The sequence below is a fragment of the Oncorhynchus gorbuscha genome, linkage group LG08, assembly GCF_021184085.1.
Source record: "Oncorhynchus gorbuscha isolate QuinsamMale2020 ecotype Even-year linkage group LG08, OgorEven_v1.0, whole genome shotgun sequence".
Lineage (NCBI taxonomy): Eukaryota > Metazoa > Chordata > Actinopteri > Salmoniformes > Salmonidae > Oncorhynchus > Oncorhynchus gorbuscha.
In genome coordinates, this window is record NC_060180.1 from 64,824,792 (window position 1) to 64,846,932 (window position 22,141).

Genomic DNA, 22,141 nt, shown 5'->3' on the forward strand with positions numbered 1-22,141 from the left:
GTATCACATAACCTGAATGGCCGCTCAGCAAGGAAGAAGCCACTGCTCCAAAACCGCAATAAAAAAAGTCAGACTACGGTTTGCAACTGCACATGGGGACAAAGATCATACTTTTTGGAGAAATGTTGTCTGGTCTGATGAAACAAAAAAAGAACTGTTTGGCAATAATGACCAAATCAAATCTTATTTGTCACGTACACATGGTTAGCAGATGTTAATGTGAGTGTAGCGAAATGCTTCTGCTTCTAGTTCCGACAATGCAGTAATAACCACCGCGTAATCTAACCTAACAATTTCACAACAACCACCTTTTACACACAAGTGTATGCACACCATTATGTTTGGAGAAAAAAGGGGAGGCTTGCAAGTCGAAGAACATGATCCCAACCGTGAAACACGGGGGTGGCAGCATCATGTTGTGGGGATGCTTTGCTGTAGGAGGGACTGGTGCACTTCACAAAATAGATGGAATCATGAGGAAGTAAAATGATGTGGATATATTGAAGAAGCAACATCAAGACATCAGTCAGGAAGTTAAAGCTTGGTTGTAAATGGTTCTTCCAAATGGACAATGACCCCAAGCATACTTCCGACATCGCGGCAAAATGGTTTAAGGACAACAAAGTCAAGGCATTGGAGTGACCATCACAAAGCCCTGACCTCAATCCTATAGAAAAAGTGTGTGAAGCAAGGAGGCCTACAAACCTGACTCCGTTACACAAGCTCTGTCAGGAAGAATGGGCCAAAATTCACCCAACTTATTGTGGGAAGCTTGTGGAAGGCTACCCGAAACATTTGACCCAAGTTAAACAATTTAAACAAGGCAATGCTACGAAATACTAGTTGAGTGTATGTAAACCTCTGACCCACTGGGAATTTGATGAAATAAATAAAAGTTTAAATAAATCACTCTACTATTATTCTGACATTTCACATTCTTCAAATAAAGTTGTGATCCTAACTGACCTAAGACAAGGAATTGTTACTAGGATTAAATGTCAGGAATTTAAATTGTGAGTTTAAATGCATGTAAACTTCTGACTTCAACTGTACATAACTAGTTGAATTCAAGGTTAATATATTAACTGAAAATTTGAAACACCTAATTATGTCTAAAAAGAGTATGTTTGGTTGGATGGTCAAAATTTGTTGAACAGACCTTGTGAAGAAAGTGATATGCCCATACAACTACAAGGTCTATGGCCCAATGTATTTGGTATTACCCCTCAAACTGTAGGGCTGTGAGTCAAGGAACTTTGGATGACGGTTTTTTGTCAGCCAAATGACCATGGTCATCAGTCAAATAGCCCAAAAATATGCATATTTTCTCCTCTCCTTCGCTCCAGACTGTATGTGCTGCAGGGGGAGGTGTCCTGTGTTTACTGTTTAGCTAAGCTGACAGCTGGTAGAGGGGATGGCTTGAAGATCTTTCTGTCAGATTGGGCCCTGTTCTTGGTAAGCCATTAGGTGCATGCATTTCATGATGCAGTGCATTCAGAAAGTATTCCACCCTTGACTTTTGCCACATTGTTACTTTGCAGCCTTATTATGTAAAAAAAATACTCAACGTACAATGCACACACACATTTGCCACACCACCTTGCTAAAACAAGAAGCACCAATTTCATCACGTCATAAAGAGTCCATCTTACCGCGGAAATGGAGTCAACCGCATGTCTGGCCGTCTTCAGTCAGCTTCTCATTCCACACACAAAATTCTAAAACTGGATATTCATGTCTCTCCTCTTGCCTTATTCAAAAAATAAACAATGGCTATTAGATGTGAACCAGGCTTACTTTTACTTTACTGCTGTTGGGTAGTTTGTCGACTTGAAAATATATATTGTTTTGTATTAAAACAGGTATTTTAAATGTCCATAATCGTTGGTTACCAGATTACCGTGCCAGCCCTAGCTTTTTGCTCCCTTTACTACGCCAGTTATGAAACTGGCTGTGCCTCCTGGCCCCGTGGTGTGGAAAATGTTTAAGGTGAGGGCATCTAAACAGCTGTTGGTATGAGGGACATTCATTCACTGTGCCACTGTCCACATTAAAATAACAGCTGCAAAGAACGTGTCTATTTCCTTGTCCTCTATGTATTTCAGCCTCTATTCTAGTCCGATCAGCAGAGGGCTTTTACAGAGCAATACGAAAGGAGAAGATTAAGGGGTTAATGTTTTCTCTTAGCAATATGGAGGATAGGAAGGAGTTGGAATAGTCACAGTGCAGTGGTATAGACTAAATGTTTTTAAAAACTAAGGCAAAGGAGAAAGTTGCCCTCTACGATACTTACGTGGGTAGTTCCACAGCAAACCAAAGCAGAACCACAGTAATCCCTGTTCTCATTCTATTTTTACAAGTGAGTGATGCAGATTTAAGTATGCTATAGAACAACTTGTACTTATCCAATATGATAAGGGATATTTCAGCCTTAGCAATGATGACTGCTAAACTACATCCCCAATCTGAGATTATAGAACCCCACTATGTGGTTCAATATGTGTGGGAGAACCATATTGATGCAATCAAAATGCTGAAAAGCAAAGCAAGATTCCCAGACCGTAGTCTATTATGACAGTCTTGCTTTAGCTATGACAAACTGTCGTTGCCTTTTGGGGGGGGGGTTGAAGAGTAAACTTTAACCTTAGAGGACAATAAAAAGACGCCCGCTTCATGACCATTAAAAAGGAAACGTCAAGATGTTTGTCTGACAACACTCTCCTACAGAAACTCATCTTTGAATCATTGGGTGTTGTGTCAAAATGACATGTGAGATACTGCAGGTGGCCTTGAGTGAAACGTGGCGAGAAACTTCTAGTCTTCCCGAGACGGTGACCCAACAAACCCTGTCCAAACAATGGAATGTGTAGGCTATTCTCTGTAACCCCTGTGTGTTTGTGAACTTACTTGAGGCAGTGGAGGGGTCCCGGGGGGGCCATGCGGGCCACACTGGCCCCATTGACGGTGCTGAGCTGCACCTCAGAGATGTAGAAGGTGACATGAGAGGACTGTAGTCTGGTCTTTACCACTTCCAGTGGACAAGTCAGAATAGCACCCACTGTTCCCCCACACCTAGATGGGTTGAGAGAAAGAAAGAAGATGGGAGGAAGACAAGCAGGTCAGAATAGCACCCACTGTTCCCCCACACCTAGATGGGTTGAGAGAAAGAAAGAAGATGGGAGGAAGACAAGCAGGTCAGAATAGCACCCACTGTTCCCCCACACCTAGATGGGTTGAGAGAAAGAAAGAAGATGGGAGGAAGACAAGCAGGTCAGAATAGCACCCACTGTTCCCCCACACCTAGATGGGTTGAGAGAAAGAAAGAAGATGGGAGGAAGACAAGCAGGTCAGAATAGCACCCACTGTTCCCCCACACCTAGATGGGTTGAGAGAAAGAAAGAAGATGGGAGGAAGACAAGCAGGTCAGAATAGCACCCACTGTTCCCCCACACCTAGATGGGTTGAGAGAAAGAAAGAAGATGGGAGGAAGACAAGCAGGTCAGAATAGCCAGAGTACACAAGGCTGTTTATTATTATTTTTACAAAAACAAGAAACCCCATAATTGCTCTCGGATCACTAAGATTAGGATCTGTATTTATCCATTTCATAATTGTTTATTGACCAGATATTATACTTTTTACCACAATTTCCAACACAAAAATTCTCATTACAGCAACAGTTTTCAAAGTCCCAAAAATAAACTAAATCTATGTAATATTATTTTTACATTGCTCACCTGATGAAATGGCCTGAGTAAGACACTGAAAGCAAATATATTTTAAGTTAAATTATTAAATTGTATTTTGTCATTTCACTCTTTACCGCAACACTGAATCTTGTTTTTTTGGTCTTAATTACTTGTGTGTACTTTATTTTATATATATATAACTAAAACTAAATGAAACTGGGTGATAATGGTACAATTGGAAATCAACAATGTTTGACCGTCATCGTTATTTGACAGACAATAGTTTAGCCTATTTGAACTTGACTGGCACCGCTGAAGTCGGGCAACGCACAGCTGGGCGACATACCAAATGACCTACCCATTCCCATAGCCTATTTCAATAAACATGTCGTAGGTAGGTAGCCTGTTATTAACATAATGCAAGAGTACAAATCATCTAGGAGGCCAGTAACCGAGTTCTCGGAAAGTTGTGTGTCGTTTGTGAATAGCCAAAATAAAAACATGGTATGGTAAAGAGAATAATCCATTTGGAAGTGTCTGCCATCCACCTGACCAAAGCCTTAGTTTTCTCCTAAGTGTGGTGCCGGAAAATCCCTCCTTGCAAACCAAACAGCCAATAATATTGACCTATACTAGGCTACGGTCAATTAACGTGGCAGTAAACGTTACCTGTGTAAATTAAACTTAACATTTATTTTATTGAAGTGTTTATTCATATCCTTGAATTGCACACTTGGCATTAGCCTAAATAAGCTCCAACAGCAGTGCTTTTGATAAATGGGAACAAAAAATAAATGATTTGTCAGAGTTGTCACAAACAAATGTATTTCGAATAGCTATTATGAACAGTGCATTTATTTCAAAGCCATCAATCACATTAAACAAATAATTTCTACAAAGCGAACACCAAAAACGGCAAGGGTGGATGATGCATTTACACTTTCTGATGCTTTTTTGATACTAAATTGGCCATAACACCTCTTAAGTTTTAATGGTGGATCATTCACCGTTGACTTCATTGAGGAAAGGTCCAACAATGCTGTTGAGAAGTAGGGAAAGACCCACCCACATCTAGACCTGATATTTCTGGAAACTAGATTGATTTTCATTGAGTTCCCTGCTAGCAGCAGCTGGATCTGGGCCATATAAAGAATACAGACTACGCAACTGGAGGTGAACATAAAACGTGCAACTGTAAATACAGACAAACAATGGTAACCTGGGGAGACTTTGAACTGGATTTACTCGTCTGTGAAAGTGTAAACTGAGGTGGTGGCCCTTCTGCCTGTAATGAACGCCTTGGCATATTATGTCTGTTGGTGTAGGCTGGTGTCTGCGGTTGCTAGGCTACAGGCTTTCCCACCTCCGCTTTCAAATAATATTTGTCAATGAACCTCAACATGGGCTGTGTAGAACGCATACTCTTTGGGCGCAATCACACTGCTCCTTAGCCCGGGGCTAAGAGAGTGTTCGTACTTGCACATTCTAATGTGAGCTAGCATCAACCTTAGCCCAGGGATAGCTGGCCCTGCAGCAGAGTTTGCACTGCCTTTTTGGCGCTATCGCCAGAAACATTGTCCCAAAATATCCCGTGTGAAACAGGGTCAAAAACAATGCGTAGAATTTGTTTACTGTCTAATCGATTGGTCAACATTTTAAAACGTGTATTTTTCCATATATAGAAACACTGAATAAAATCAACTAAATGTAGGCTACTGAGCTTGTCTGTTGCTTTAAGCACTGCGATTAAAACTGAAGACAAATTACTAAAGAGAGCTCAAGAGATCAGTATAGCCTAACATGCTGACCACACCGCTCACGTCGCAAAATACATTTAAAACATACATGTTATTCAATTATTTCGCTCACGTGCACCAACAAGTGTCTGCGTTACGCTAAAATAGAAGTCAGTTCTCTGACACTGAACGCGGTGCAAGTACTGCCTCGCCCATCTTCTCATTGGTTTATAGAAGCAGATACCCATGTGCCATCTCATGTGTTATCCCCACATGGGTGATTGAAAGATTAACTGAGTTCGGTCGGTCGTCGTGGTAACTTTGAAAGTTAGATGCCAATCGCCAAAAAATGTCCAAAGAAGAAAAAGCCTGGAAGGAGATTATAGAGGTCGACCGATTATGATTTTTTTCAGCGCCAATACCGATTATTGGAGGACCAAAAATGCCGATACCGATTAAATGGCCAATTTTTTTTTTACATGTATTTGTAATAATGACAATTACAACAATACTGAATGAACACTTATTTTAATTTAATACATCAATAAAATCAATTTAGCCTCAAGTAAATAATGAAACACGTTCAATTTGGTTTAAATAACGCAAAAACAAAGTGTTGGAGAAGAAAGTAAAAGTGCAATATGTGCCATGTAAGAAAGCTAATGTTTCAGTTCCTTGCTCAGAACATGAGAACATATGAAAGCTGGTGGTTCCTTTTAACATGTCTTCAATATTCCCAGGTAAGAAGTTTTAGGTTGTAGTTATTATAGGAATTATAGGACTATTTCCCTTTATACCATTTGTATTTCGTTAACCTTTGACTATTGGATGTTCTTATAGGCACTTTAGCATTGCCAGTGTAACAGTAAGGCTTCCGTCCCTCTCCTCGCTCCTCCCTGGGCTCGAACCAGCAACACAACGACAACAGCCACCATTGAAGGAGCGTTACTCATGCTAGCTAGCAACTTACCTTGGCTTACTGCATTTGCGTAACAGGCAGTCAGTCTCCTTGTGGAGTGCAACGAGAGAGAGGCAGGTCGTTATTGTGTTGGACAGGTTAACTGTAAGGGTGCAAGATTGATCACCCGAGCTGACAAGGTGAAAATCTGTCGTTCTGCCCCTGAACGAGGCAGTTAACCCACCGTTCCTAGGCCATTATAGAAAATTAGAATGTGTATTTAATTGACTTGCCTAGTTAAATAAAGGTATAAATAATAAATAAAATAAAATGTCAATTTAAATAACGGCAAATCTGTCCCCAAAAATACCGATTCCGATTGTTATGAAAACGGCCCTAATTATTCGGCCATTCCGATTAATCGGTCGACCTCTAGTAGAGATGACAAGAAACGATTCAGTTGACCAATTTTGTGTGTGGATTAATAATAATAATATAATATATGCCATTTAGCGGACGCTTTTATCCAAAGCGACTTACAGTCATGTGTGCATACATTCTACGTATGGGTGGTCCCGGGAATCGAACCCACTACCCTGGCGTTAATTGTCGGAGTAGAGGACCTTGTGCATTTCAGGTAAAATAACTCAATATCCCAGGACAAATTAGCTAGCAACTGCAAGCTAGCTAGCTAGCTAAATTCCCATTAATGTTTAATGCTTTTCGTCCTGTCCCCAAATTAATATAAATGGTTGAGAGTTTGTTTTTATATTTTAACCTGCGTGTCATGATCGCGTTTGGTGTAGGGGGATGAAATCAATTTGCCTGCGGACAGTTTGGGTATGGTGTGACCAGAAGGGATTTCACGGATTTAAAAAATATATATAGAAATAAATAAAATTGTTCCCGACTCTCCTTCTGCTACCTGAAATTACCAGTAATAAGCTACACCAACCTTTTCCCATTTGGAGTGTCAAGTTATCGTACCATTTCTACTGATCTGTGTGCCAGTTCTGATTTTCATTACATACATTTTTGTGGAACAGTTTCATTGCAGCCCGCATGTAGAAAATGTCCTGATAAAAATAAATATCCCATTAATCACATTGGCTACGCATGGCCTGTCTGCAAGGAACTTGACACATGCAACACAGCATTCCTAAACTAGCCAACAATGTCTGCTATGTGGATCGAGCAGTCATTTGAAAGAGTAACAAAATTTCAGCAAGACAACTCAAAAGGCAAAATACATTAAAGCCAAGATAATAGAATTCATTGCCCTCCACAATCAACCATTCTCTGTCATGGGTGATGATCAAGCACCGGTACACACTACCAAGTGCGTAATTTTTCAGATGTTTCCATACTGGAGTTGCACAGTAACGGAGTCTTTGCGTGTCAAAAAAGATACAGTAGCACTGTCAAAGCTGTACAAAAAAAGTCTGCAAACAAGAAAACACCAGCCGCGAACGATGTGCTTACAATACCACGTTGTTAATAAAGCATCATTTGTTCGACCGCAACTTCTGGAGAAGCCAGCTTTAGTTTGGTACCTAGCTAGCACCAATACAACCAGCCTGAAAACAATGACCAGTAGAAACAGCAGTAAATTTCATTATTCTTAGCAATGATTTTAAGAATCCTTGTGAGTAAGTATTAACTAGGTTGCCACTTGTTGTTCGCCTATTGAAATTTAACTTAAATAAATTGCTAGTCAGCTACGTAATCCTGTTGGCCAAAGCTAACAATTATAAGCAGCCAGCTAGCTTCATCTGTCTAGTAAGCCTCGACCGCACCGGGTTGTGAATCTAGCCACAATAAGGATTAGGCACAATAGTGGAATTTGCGGTTTGCCTTCAAAATAAAAGTATATATTTGAAAGTAATGCAAATTAATACATATAATTATGCCATACTTTTATTTTAAAGGCTAACCGCAAAGTCTACTATTGTAGCTAATCTTTATCGTGGCTAGCTTCACATAGATGGGTCCGACCACCATTAATCAAATAAGAAATGTCTTATAAATTAGGGTTATTTCAGATGACACATAGCTATATAGTTAGCTAGCTAACTATAGCTACTGAAACAGGTGTAGTGTTATTTGACACGTATCTTTTTTGACACGCAAAGACCCAAACGGCGTTCCATAGAAATCCTGGTTGAGAATGAAACTGAACAAATAAACAACGAAACAGCACAGCAAGTAAGTGAAATAAATTGTTTTTGATTATGTTTTACTGGTAATGGGGAAATATGTAAATACCAACAAAATAACAATTTGGTCAGTGTATGTGTAACCTTTATTATCTACAATGACGAAGCTGGGCAAATTGTGCGCCGCACTATGGGACTTCCAATCAAGGCCGGATGTGATACAGCCTGGATTCGATCCAGGGACTGTAGTGACGCCTCTTGCACTGAGATGCAGTGCCTTAGACCACTGCGTCCATGTGTGTGTTAACTATACTAGAATGCTTAAAAGGCCGCTAAAGTTGTAAATATACTGGTAAATATCGGTATCGGGCAAAAATGTCACATCGGTGCATCGCTAGAACAATCCATTGGCGGCTTCTGCTGTGCACGAGTGACATAGTGATGTCCCATTGCCTAGGGTTATTTCTCTCCCTAACACTAGTAGCTCCATTTGAGAGTCAGTCCCCACCAAGGGACACTCGAAAACGAGGGGGAGGGCTAAGGGGGTTATTGGGATTGAGGCCGTTTACCGCTGCTGCCTTTCAAAAGACCGAACCAAATACAGGCAAGAGCGACCTTCGGCCCAGATTCAGGGGGCTGTTCCAGGTTGCTGCTGCTGCCTGCGCCTGAGTGTACAACCAACAGACAGTGAGAGGAAACAAGACACACAGGCCTTGAGACCTGTTGTGAGGAACATCAAGGGGATTTAGAGATCATTATTTGTTTCTCGCTGAAGTAACTCAATTTGTACCCCTAACATTGCGTTTCCGGACCCAATTAATAAAAAGTAAAACATCAGGTTCGACAAGATGGGCCTTACTTGTTGACATTTTTAAAGTTTGCCCAGAGGCTGATGGAAAACAAGACAAAGGGGAAAAGATAAAAGGAAGAAAATATGCTGGCACTGCAATGGAATCAATCTAGCCTTTCTCTGAGGTAAAACAATATATTAAAAAAGACTGGCATACAAAACAGGCTATCTAGTGTTAGGCTATCCTAAGACTTGAGCCAAAACCATACTAGAATTCAATTTCCATGACGAGTAGACATATTCTTGTCCAATTGTGAGAATGGCTCCAATAACCAACAGGTTGCTTTTCAATGACACTTAACTTATTGATTAAAATCTACAATCTCAATTTACTTGGAGCAGTCAGATATTGATTTTTTTTTTTAAAGAGTAAATTCAGCAATCTAGTCTTCAGACAGGTGCCCTTCAACCCTTCCAATGTCCTCATTGTCAACATAATGTATTGAATGTGAAAGTCTACAATGTAGCAAAGGTAGAACATGACTTCAGTATCACATTGACACAGAAGATGCCAATGATGTACAGGAACGGAAACAGACACTCCGGTAGTGTGGTCAAAGTCGCAACAGATGTTCTTTTTGTGTTTTTCCTACAATGAGAATGAAAAATAAGCTAGCTACACTTGACGATATCACCGGGAGACCTGTGTAAACTGTGTAAACACAATATTTCCACTGACATGCAGATCAAGCAAACTGACATTTACTCTTCAGGTGCTGACCTGTTGCACCCTCTACAACCACTGTGACCCTGCTGGTCATCTATGAACTCTTGAACATCTTGGCCACGTACTGTTATATGCTCCACCCGGCACAACCAGAAGAGGACTGGCCACCCCTCAGAGCCTGGTTCCTCTCTAGGTTTTTTCCTAGGTTCATGCCTTTCTAGGGAGTTTTTCCTAGCCACCGTGCTTCTACATCTGCCTTACTTGCTGTTTGGGGTTTTAGGCTGGGTTTATGTATAGCACTTTGTGACATCGGCTGATGTAAGAAGGGCTTTATAAACACAATTGATTGATGTAGCTAGCTAGATTGAATCCAACCCTGTGTTTTGCCCTGACCTTTTCATCCAGTCTATTGAACACCTCGGAAGGCAAATAAGGTAGATATTGCTGTAGGTTAGTGGTTGATACAGAGGATGCATTGCATAGGCCAAGACATGTTCTCCATCTTTCAATGGTGTGTTTTATAAGGCTTGTCGGAGTATGCCAAAGCACAAGGTGTCAATCATAATATTCGACGATATGGCTACTCGGTCAACGGCTGGCCGAGGACAACAAAGGCTCGTGCGTCACTGTCGTGGACTTCATTCACGAGCACACTCATCTGTCGTAAGGCAAACCACGAACCCTGTGGAGTGTGATGTGTACTAATATCAACCTGTTTTTGGTCGAATTTAATAATGCGATGTGTAATAAACTAGTGGCTAGCGCCTGGCTACCTAGCTAAACCGTGGTGGCCTATTTTGATGCTGCAAGACAGAGCTAATTTGCTAACTAGCTGCTGAGGATGGCATAGGTAGTGACAGCTGCTAATGTTACATGCACGCGCGTCTGGAAAAAATGTCTTGTTTTCTCCATGCAAGCTTATTTTGACTCTATAAAAGACAGTCAGGTCATGTAACTAGCTAACATTATTCCTAACAAATAACTCACCCTCCGGCAAACAAATGAACCAGGGTATCTCTTTGACTCATTCTTTGGCATTCTCCGAACCAGTACACTCTTCGGACTGCGTCAATGACGAAGACCGGGTTGGATGACGATATGCGCACTTCGTAATATCGGCAACGTCGGTTAGAAAATCAGTAAAACTGATTTGATTAACGTTGCCCAACGTTAGCTAGTCATCTAACGTCACACAAACCCTTCTGTTTCGTACAATCCCCTCTTTGAACGGTCAGGTTTTATTTTAATTCCTATGTACGTTAAACTACAAAACATGAGGAATTCTAAATTAACATGTTCTGCGTATTCTCAGTTCTATCCATCGGTATTTGCTACAGTCACCCTCGCTCGCATCTCTTATCTGTTCATCGCTACAGTGAGGGAGGATAGGTCACAGTATGTACTGTAGAAAAGGCTGTAAGACAGAGCCGGCTATTGGCCAGTTAGCGTAAGTACGTCACTTTGTCTCCGCCCGATCACGCATCTTTCACATGATCACGCCGCGATCAATCAGCCACAGGGCAATAAACAGGGTGCAGTTTAGGCTTTATAGGAATAAATAACTGATTAACTTTTTTAACCGTATTGTTGTGAGAGTATGGCTGGTGGTCATACCTGACTATTCAAAATGCTTTGCTGATGAACCTACTGTATGGACATGTCATGCACACTGCATGAATGCATACTGCGTGAATGCATAAGGACCCTACAAAATTGACTTTGATTAACCTCATATTTGATAAATACTCCAGAGAAATATTGAGTATTTGCTTTGAATATTAGTGACCACTGTCCCATTGTATGTGTTAGAGATATATGGATGCCCAGAGCCATACCTCGTTTTATTTTTTTACCTTTATTTTACTAGGCAAGTCAGTTAAGAACAAATTCTTATTTTCAATGACGGCCTAGGAACAGTGGGTTAACTACCTGTTCAGGGGCAGAACGACAGATTTGTACCTTGTCAGCTCGGGGATTCAAACTTGCAACCTTTCGGTTACTAGTCATTACATTACATTACATTTACATTTAAGTCATTTAGCAGACGCTCTTATCCAGAGCGACTTACAAATTGGTGCATTCACCTTATGACATCCAGTGGGACAGTCACTTAACAATAGTGCATCTAAAACTTAGGGGGGGGTGAGAGGGAATACTTATCCTATCCTAGGTATTCCTTAAAGAGGTGGGGTTTCAGGTGTCTCCGGAAGGTGGTGATTGACTCCGCTGTCCTGGCGTCGTGAGGGAGTTTGTTCCACCATTGGGGGGCCAGAGCAGCGAACAGTTTTGACTGGGCTGAGCGGGAGCTGTACTTCCTCAGTGGTAGGGAGGCGAGCAGGCCAGAGGTGGATGAACGCAGTGCCCTTGTTTGGGTGTAGGGCCTGATCAGAGCCTGGAGGTACTGAGGTGCCGTTCCCCTCACAGCTCCGTAGGCAAGCACCATGGTCTTGTAGCGGATGCGAGCTTCAACTGGAAGCCAGTGGAGAGAACGGAGGAGCGGGGTGACGTGAGAGAACTTGGGAAGGTTGAACACCAGACGGGCTGCGGCGTTCTGGATGAGTTGAAGGGGTTTAATGGCACAGGCAGGGAGCCCAGCCAACAGCGAGTTGCAGTAATCCAGACGGGAGATGACAAGTGCCTGGATTAGGACCTGCGCCGCTTCCTGTGTGAGGCAGGGTCGTACTCTGCGGATGTTGTAGAGCATGAACCTACAGGAACGGGCCACCGCCTTGATGTTGGTTGAGAACGACAGGGTGTTGTCCAGGATCACGCCAAGGTTCTTAGCGCTCTGGGAGGAGGACACAATGGAGTTGTCAACCGTGATGGCGAGATCATGGAACGGGCAGTCCTTCCCCGGGAGGAAGAGCAGCTCCGTCTTGCCGAGGTTCAGCTTGAGGTGGTGATCCGTCATCCACACTGATATGTCTGCCAGACATGCAGAGATGCGATTCGCCACCTGGTCATCAGAAGGGGGAAAGGAGAAGATTAATTGTGTGTCGTCTGCATAGCAATGATAAGAGAGACCATGTGAGGTTATGACAGAGCCAAGTGACTTGGTGTATAGCGAGAATAGGAGAGGGCCAAGAACAGAGCCCTGGGGGACACCAGTGGTGAGAGCGCGTGGTGAGGAGACAGATTCTCGCCACGCCACCTGGTAGGAGCGACCTGTCAGGTAGGACGCAATCCAAGCGTGGGCCGCGCCGGAGATGCCCAACTCGGAGAGGGTGGAGAGGAGGATCTGATGGTTCACAGTATCGAAGGCAGCCGATAGATCTAGAAGGATGAGAGCAGAGGAGAGAGAGTTAGCTTTAGCAGTGCGGAGCGCCTCCAACGCTCTAACCACTAGGATACCCTGCCGCCCCGGCAGGGTAGCCATTTCAATGAACAGGCTTTTTTTGTGACCTTTATTTTGGTGACTTTGATTGTATTGCATCTATACAGTACCCAGAGTTGGCTCTGAACAAGTTCGCAAATGTTTTCAATTTTATTGTAGATAAACATGATCCCTTTAAAAAACTGAGACTTAAAAATAGGTTTTGTCCTTGGTTCAGTCCAGATCTGAAGTCATACACAGATGCCTGCCTGGGCTAAAGCTAGATTCACAGACTCGGACCCAGATTGGCAGTCTTTCAGGCAATTGATAAATGTGTTAAATTAGTTTTAAAAAGCTAAATCAGATTCTTATGTTAATACACTATCTGAATGTACAGGGAACTCAGCTACATTTTGGAAAGCTGTTACATCACTGAAGGTTTGTGTCTCCTCTTCTCTCCCCCCAGAAATTCATTTAGCTTCTGCCTATTACTGACAGAATTTATATAATTAATGCATTTAATCACAATTTTATCTTGGTGGGCTATATATTTGAATGCATTTCAAAGCCATCTTTGAAAATAGTAGTTGATGGGGTTGATGGGGAAAATCTATTGAATGATACTGAAAATGCTGGTCAGGAGTTTTCTTTTCGGGAAATTCACTGATAAAGAAGTCCTGTATGCTTTGCTAACATTAGACAGACAAAAAAAACATCCACAGGGCCTGGTCATTTGGAGCCTGGTCTGTTTATGTGTGCAGCTCCCCTTATTGCTGGCTCAGTAGCCCACATGTTTTATTTAACATTGTTATCAGGAAGTATTCCAAAAGCATGGAAATCTGCATACCACTGCATAAGGGTGGGAATATAATTGATATCGACAATTATTGCCCTATTTCAAGACTACCTTGTTTAGTTAAGATTCATGAATCCTTGGTAAATGTACAACTTCGTTCCTTTTAATCTGATAATTGATTCTTAATATAAACCAATCGTGGTTTAGGCCTGGGCATAGTACTACCACAACAACCACGCTAGTTGTTAATGATATTGTCAATGCCTTGGATGCTAAAATGAGCTGTGTTGCCTTGTTTATTGAACTGTCAAAGGCTTTCGACACTGTTGATCATTCTGTTTTGCTGAAGAAGTTATCAGGAATAGCCCTGGGATATACAGCCTGTTTATGGTTTCAGACTTATCTTGGCGACATAACTCAGGCCATCTTGACAGGTTAAATCTGAATTTCTTAAGATTCAAAAAGGTGTTCCTCAGTGTTCGATTTTGGGTCCATTATTATTCCCCTTGTATATTGATGACATAGGAAACACTGTTAATACTTGTAACAATAATCTCTATGCAGATGACACAGTTTTGTATTCCTGTGCCACCTCAGTGCAGCAGGCCATTTGTGAATTTCAGCATGACTTTGATTCAATTCAGAAAACACTTAAAGATCTTAAATACAAGTAAAACTAAACTCATGCTGTTCTCTAGGTCACAAAATGTTGACCCTGAGAACCTGCATATTTGCACTATAAATTGAGGCCTAATTTGGCTTGTTTCTCAATATACAGTGGCAGTGAACAGTATGGGAACCCCTTGGAATTACCTGGATTTCTGCATCAATTTCATCTGATCTTCATCTAAGTCACAACAATAGACAAACAGTGTGCTAAAACTAATAAACACAAATTATTGTATTTTTCTTATCTGTATTGAATACATCATATAAATATTCACAGTGTAGGGTTGGAAAAAGTATGTGAACCCCTAGGCTAATGACTTCTTCAAAAGCTAATTGGAGTCAGCAAACCTGAAGTCCAATCAATGAGATGAGATTGGAGATGTTGGTTAGAGCTGCCTTGCCCTATTTCTTTTACTTGGTAAGTCAGTTAAGAACAAATTCTAATTTTCAATGACGGCCTAGGAACAGTGGGTAACAGAACGACAGATTTTGTACCTTGTCAGCTCGGGGATTTGAACTTGCAACCTTTCGGTTACTAGTCCAATGCTCTAACCACTAGGCTACCCTGCCTTGCCCTATAAAAAACTCACAAAATTTGAGTTTTTTTAAATCACAAGAAGCATTGCCTAATGTGAACCATGCCTCAAACAAAATAGATCTCAGAAGACCTAAGATTAAGAATAGATTACTTGCATAAAGCTGGAAAGGGTTACATAAGTATCTCTAAAAGCCTTGATATTCATCAGTCCACGGTAAGACAAATTGTCTATAAATGGATCAAGTTCAGCACTGTTGCTACTCTCCCTAGAAGTGGTCGTCCTGCAAAAATGACTGCAAGAGCACAGCACAGAATGCTCAATGAGGTAAATTTTTATTTATTTAACCAGGTAAGTCAGTTAAGAACAACTTCTTATTTACAATGACAGCCTAGGAAAAGTGGGTTAACTGCCTTGTTCAGGGGCAGAATGACAGATTTTTACATTGCTAGCTCGGGGATTCGACAACGACCCAAAACACAAAGTAAATCAACAACAGAATGGCTTCAACAGAAGAGAATATGCCTTCTGGAGAGGCCCAGTCAGAGTCCTGACCTCAACCAGATTTAAATACTGTGGCATGACCTCGAGAGCAGTTCACACCGGACATCCCAAGAATATTGCTGAACTGAAACAGTTTTGTAAAGAGGAATAGTCCAAAATCCTCCTGATCAATGTGCAGGTCTGATCCGTAACCACAGAAAACATTTGGTTGAGGTTATTGCTGCCAAAGGAGGGTCAACCAGTTATTAAATCCAAGGTTCACATGCTTTACCACCCTGCACTGAATGTTTACACTGTTCAATAAAGACAAACGTATAACGCAGTCTACCATTCCGCAATCCGTTTTATCACATGGGCCCATGTTAGGACTCTTTGTAATCTGGAATGGACCTCTGTCGGTGAGAAGTCTATTTTATTTATTTACAAAGCAATCTTACAGAAACTCCCTCCATATGTTACTTCATTAATTAAGTTAAGATCATAAATTACCAAACCCGTTCTTAGAACTAGATAACACTAGAGATCCCTTAAGTCTCCACAGATTTGGGAAAATCTGTGTTTTTGCCCCTAATTTGGAGTTCACTGCAGTTAGATGCGTCTCTCAAGCGGTTTAACTTATTTAGGACCTCTATGTAGTTGAGCGTAATTGCTTTTATTAAATATTTGTAATGAATTAGTTTAATAATTCAATTATTGTAATGTATACAGGTCTCTTGTAAAGTATTTGTAATCTCAATGTGGCTCCATTTAAATAAAAACACATTGTCATTCTTAGTCATATTCTCATAGGCTGCGTTTACACAGGCAACCCAATTCATTCTTTAGCCCAAATGATTGGCAAAAGATCAGAATTAGACTGCCTGTGTAAATGGAGCCCTAGTGGCCTATTGCACATTTATAACAAATACACAATCTTTAGGTTTACCTACACTGCATTTAACATTTGTATGCACATTGTGTGCTTTATGGGATGCCATAAAAACTGTACTGTTATTGAAAATATATGGGGGGAAACATTTATGCCTGGAAGTGGTAATAAAAAGGAGAATTGGGGCATGGGAGCCAAAGCTATAGCCCCATAAAGCATGCTTCCTGCTATAGCCCCATAAAGCATGCTTCCTGCTATAGCCCCATAAAGCACGCTTCCTGCTATAGCCCCATAAAGCATACTTCCTGCTATAGCCCCATAAAGCATGCTTCCTGCTATAGCCCCATAAAGCATGCTTCCTGCTATAGCCCCATAAAGCATGCTTCCTGCTATAGCCCTATAAAGCATGCTTCCTGCTATAGCCCTATAAAGCATGCTTCCTGCTATAGCCCTATAAAGCATGCTTCCTGCTATAGCCCTATAAAGCATGCTTCCTGCTATAGCCCTATAAAGCATGCTTCCTGCTATAGCCCTATAAAGCATGCTTCCTGCTATAGCCCTATAAAGCATGCTTCCTGCTATAGCCCTATAAAGCATGCTTCCTGCTATAGCCATATAAAGCATGCTTACCGCAGGTTGTAACAGGAGGCTAAACCCCTGACCGCTGAACCCCTCACCGCTGAAGCCCAAGACGAGTGCTGAGCGAATGCTCGCTTCACACAGGTGGGACAAACATGCCTGACTTCTGTCTCTTACAGTCATCTTGGTGACAGTTTGAGGTAAACTGTTATCTGTGTTTGAGGGCTTGATTACAATTTACAGTTAAATTAGAAATAAAGAGGTCCAATCAAAATGTGAAATTGACTTGACTCTGGACAATTGTCACATCCCACCTGCACCACTGCTGAGGGGAGAACGTCTTATTGGCATGAAATCACCGTCTGTGCCCGAAATAGAGGCACAGGCGGTGCAGAACCTCTCCTTATCCCTCATAATAAATGTCGAGAATTGAGCAAATGGAATGGCATCAAACACCTGGAAACCATGGAAACCATGTGTTTGATGTACAGTTTGATACCATTCCACTGATTATGTTCCAGTCATTACCACGAGCCTGTTAGCCCCAATTAAGGTGCCACCAACCTCCTGTGTGTTGTAACATCCATTATGGGAATATCTGGTAGGCTGAACTCATATGGAATGAATGGATCTTGTGGTTTCTTAATTGGAGGCACAGTTTTACAAGTTGAAGTCACATGCATGGAGGCTAACGTTATTTATGAATATCCTGGCAGACTAAAACAAGATCGGCTCATCTGCATAGATTATATAGCGTATGCTCCCACCATGTACAACCGTCTTGAAAGACTGCAACAATGAAAATAGCCAACACTTAATTCATATCACTTTTCCTTCCAGAGTTCGTAAAACATTAATATTCAAAGAGGAACCATGTGATCAGGTCTGCCATGTGTGAGGAGAAGAAGCCTATAGTTTTCCTGGACACCAATCTCTTAATGGTTAGTGCTATCTGGGATCCTTGGGATGTCCCTACCCTAAACCCCTAACCATAACCCTTACCCAACCCTAATCGTAACTGTTTTAAATGTACACTTTCAGAGTTGGACATCCCAGGGAACCAGTTTACACTTTTCCTTTAAACAATATCCAGCTCCCTTTGTTGTTATCTTGCACAAGTCAGCAACAATGGACACTGCAGTACAGTGATAGCTGGTAAACACAATAGATACCGGGCATGAATAAGGAAGGGGTTATGTGTTCCCATTGACAGTTGAGATGACAAATGATGGTACCCGACTGGCAACCCAGATAGATAAATCTGGGCTGACAGATCAAAACCTTGATCATAATTCTACATTTACCCACCCAAGTGAGGCTCTTGGCAAGAGTAAATATATAGCTAATCATGGTTTCAATGTACATTATGTAAGCCACCTTGCTGTGAGGACGATTGCACAGTAAATGAATTAAATGGAATTACATTTTTTACCACTACGAAGTTGTCTGCAGTCGCTCACACTAACAGTTTAGGAGGATCACGAGATTGCAGCAGTGGAATTATGTGATTAAAAGCACATTTTACGGCATTGTTAGGTAACCATTATCTGCACAATTTTGTGTGGAAGATATAGAAACACAAGAAAATGGCTGTGTGTATGAGCTTTTGTGTGTGTGAAAGAGATACTATACTTAGAATATACTTCATCCACTATGTGTAATGCAGACAGCAAGCTTTGTAGTACTTCTATAAATAGGGAGAAAGTCACTGGGTTATGTTTACTTCTGATTCATGTATACATTGAGTCATTGCTGAACAAATTGCAGACTGACCCCAGACATCTTGATATATAACAAATTGCTCATGGGAACATTTTGACACAATCAATCCATTCATAACCTAATCACCACAAATTAAATTACTTTGAAGATAATTTAAGAGGGAACACCATAAGTGGATTGATTATCTACTGTATGTTAAATCAAATTTATTTGTCACATACACATTGTTAGCAGATGTTAATGCGAGTGTAGCGAAATGCTTGTGCTTCTAGTTCCGACAATGCAGTAATAACCAACAAGTAATCTAACTAACAATTCCAAAACTACTGTCTTATACACAGTGTATGTAAGGGGATAAAGAATATGTACATAAAGACATATGAATGAGTGATGGTACAGAGCAGCATAGGCAAGATACAGTAGATGGTATCGAGTACAGTATATACATATGAGATGAGTATGTAAACAAAGTGGCATAGTTAAAGTGGCTAGTGATACATGTATTACATAAGGATGCAGTCGATGATATAGAGTACAGTATATACGTATGCATATGAGATTAATAATGTAGGGTAAGTAACATTATATAAGGTAGCATTGTTTAAAGTGGCTAGTGATATATTTACATCATTTCCCATCAATTCCCATTATTAAAGTGGCTGGAGTTGAGTCAGTGTCAGTGTGTTGGCAGCAGCCACTCAATGTTAGTGGTGGCTGTTTAACAGTCTGATGGCCTTGAGATAGAAGCTGTTTTTCAGCCTCTCGGTCCCAGCTTTGATGCACCTGTACTGACCTCGCCTTCTGGATGATAGCGGGGTGAACACGCAGTGGCTCGGGTGGTTGTTGTCCTTGACGATCTTTATGGCCTTCCTGTAACATTGGGTGGTGTAGGTGTCCTGGAGGGCAGGTAGTTTGCCCCCGGTGATGAGTTGTGCAGACCTCACTACCCTCTGGAGAACCTTACGGTTGTGGGCGAAGCAGTTGCCGTACCAGGCGGTGATACAGCCCGCCAGGATGCTCTCGATTGTGCATCTGTAGAAGTTTGTGAGTGCTTTTGGTGACAAGCCAAATTTCTTCAGCCTCTTGAGGTTGAAGAGGCGCTGCTGCACCTTCTTCACAATGCTGTCTGTGTGAGTGGACCAATTCAGTTTGTCTGTGATGTGTATGCCAAGGGACTTAAAACTAGCTACCCTCTGCTGTTTCCTGAAGTCCACAATCATCTCCTTGGTTTTGTTGACGTTGAGTGTGAGGTTATTTTCCTGACACCACACTCCGAGGGCCCTCACCTCCTCCCTGTAGGCCGTCTCGTCGTTGTTGCTAATCAAGCCTACCACTGTTGTGTCATCCGCAAACTTGATTATTTGTGTTGGAGGCGTGGGTGAACAAACAGGGAGTACAGGAGAGGGCTCAGAACGCACCCTTGTGGGGCCCCAGTGTTGAGGATCAGCGGGGTGGAGATGTTGTTGCCTACCCTCACCACCTGGGGGCGGCCCGTCAGGAAGTCCAGTACCCAGTTGCACAGGGCGGGGGTCGAGACCCAGGGTCTCGAGCTTGATGACGAGCTTGGCGGGTACTATGGTGTTGAATGCCGAGCTGTAGTCGATGAACAGCATTCTCACATAGGTATTCCTCTTGTCCAGATGGGTTAGGGCAGTGTGCAGTGTGGTTGAGATTGCATCGTCTGTGGACCTATTTGGGCGGTAAGCAAATTGGAGTGGGTCTAGGGTGTCAGGTAGGGTGGAGGTGATATGGTCCTTGACTAGTCTCTCAAAGCACTTCATGATGACGGAAGTGAGTGCTACAGGGGCGGTAGTCGTTTAGCTCAGTTACCTTAGCTTTCTTGGGAACAGGAACAATGGTGGTCCTCTTGAAGCATGTGAAGCAAGCTGCCATCAATCCACGGTTTCTGGTTAGGGAAGGTTTTAATCGTTGCTATGGGAACGACATCTTCAACGCATGTTCTAATGAACTCGCACACCGAATCAGCGTATTCGTCAATATTGTTATCTGACGCAATAAGAAACATATCCCAGTCCACGTGATGGAAGCAGTCTTGGAGTGTGGAGTCAGCTTGGTCGGACCAGCGTTGGACAGACCTCAGCGTGGGAGCCTCTTGTTTTAGTTTCTGTCTGTAGGCAGGGATCAACAAAATGGAGTCGTGGTCAGCTTTTCCGAAAGGAAGGCGGGGCAGGGCCTTATATGCGTCGCGGAAGTTAGAGTAACAATGATCCAAGGTTTTTCCACCCCTGGTTGCGCAATCGATATGCTGATAAAATTTAGGGAGTCTTGTTTTCAGATTAGCCTTGTTAAAATCCCCAGCTACAATGAATGCAGCCTCCGGATAAATGGATTCCAGTTTGCAAAGAGTCAAATAAAGTTTGTTCAGAGACATCGATGTGTCTGCTTGGGGGGGATATATACAGCTGTGATTATAATCGAAGAGAATTCTCTTGGTAGATAATGTGGTCGACATTTGATTGTGAGGAATTCTAAATCAGGTGAACAGAAGGATTTGAGTTCCTGTATGTTTCTTTCATCACACCATGTCTCGTTAGCCATAAAGCATACGCCCCCGCCCCTCTTCTTACCAGAAAGAGGTTTGTTTCTGTCGGCGCGATGCGTGGAGAAACCCGCTGGCTGCACTGCCTCCGATAGAGTCTCTCCAGTGAGCCATGTTTCCGTGAAGCAAAGAACGTTACAGTCTCTGATGTCCCTCTGGAATGCTACCCTTGCTCGGATTTCATCAACCTTGTTGTCAAGAGACTGGACATTGGCGAGAAGAATGCTAGGGAGTGGTGCACAATGTGCCCGTCTCTGGAGTCTGACCAGAAGACCGCCTCGTTTCCCTCTTTTTCTGAGTCGTTTTTTTTTGGGTCGCTGCATGGGATCCATTCCGTTGTCCTGTTTGAAAGGCAGAACACAGGATCTGCGTTGCGAAAAACATATTCTTGGTCGTACTGATGGTGAGTTGACGCTGATCTTATATTCAGTAATTCTTCTCGACTGTATGTAAGGAAACCTAAGATGACCTGGGGTACTAATGTACGAAATAACACATAAAAAATAAAAAAAACTGCATAATTTCGTAGGAACGCGAAGCGAAGCGGCCATCTCTGTCAGCGCCGGAAGTTACAATTGAGACATATTAGAGCATTCAA

At 42.1% G+C, this 22,141-nt stretch overlaps 1 protein-coding gene across 1 annotated transcript in view; it reads right to left on the bottom strand.

Moving 5' to 3' along the window:
* The window catches only part of LOC124041999 (solute carrier family 25 member 36-A-like), a 30,674-nt gene extending 19,289 nt beyond the window's left edge, over positions 1-11,385 (bottom strand). The window contains 2 exon segments of the mRNA XM_046360253.1: positions 2,908-3,072; positions 10,984-11,385. Coding sequence (XP_046216209.1) covers positions 2,908-3,072; positions 10,984-11,024 — 206 coding nt within the window. The 5' untranslated portion in view covers positions 11,025-11,385.
* Positions 11,386-22,141: the final 10,756 nt, after the last annotated feature.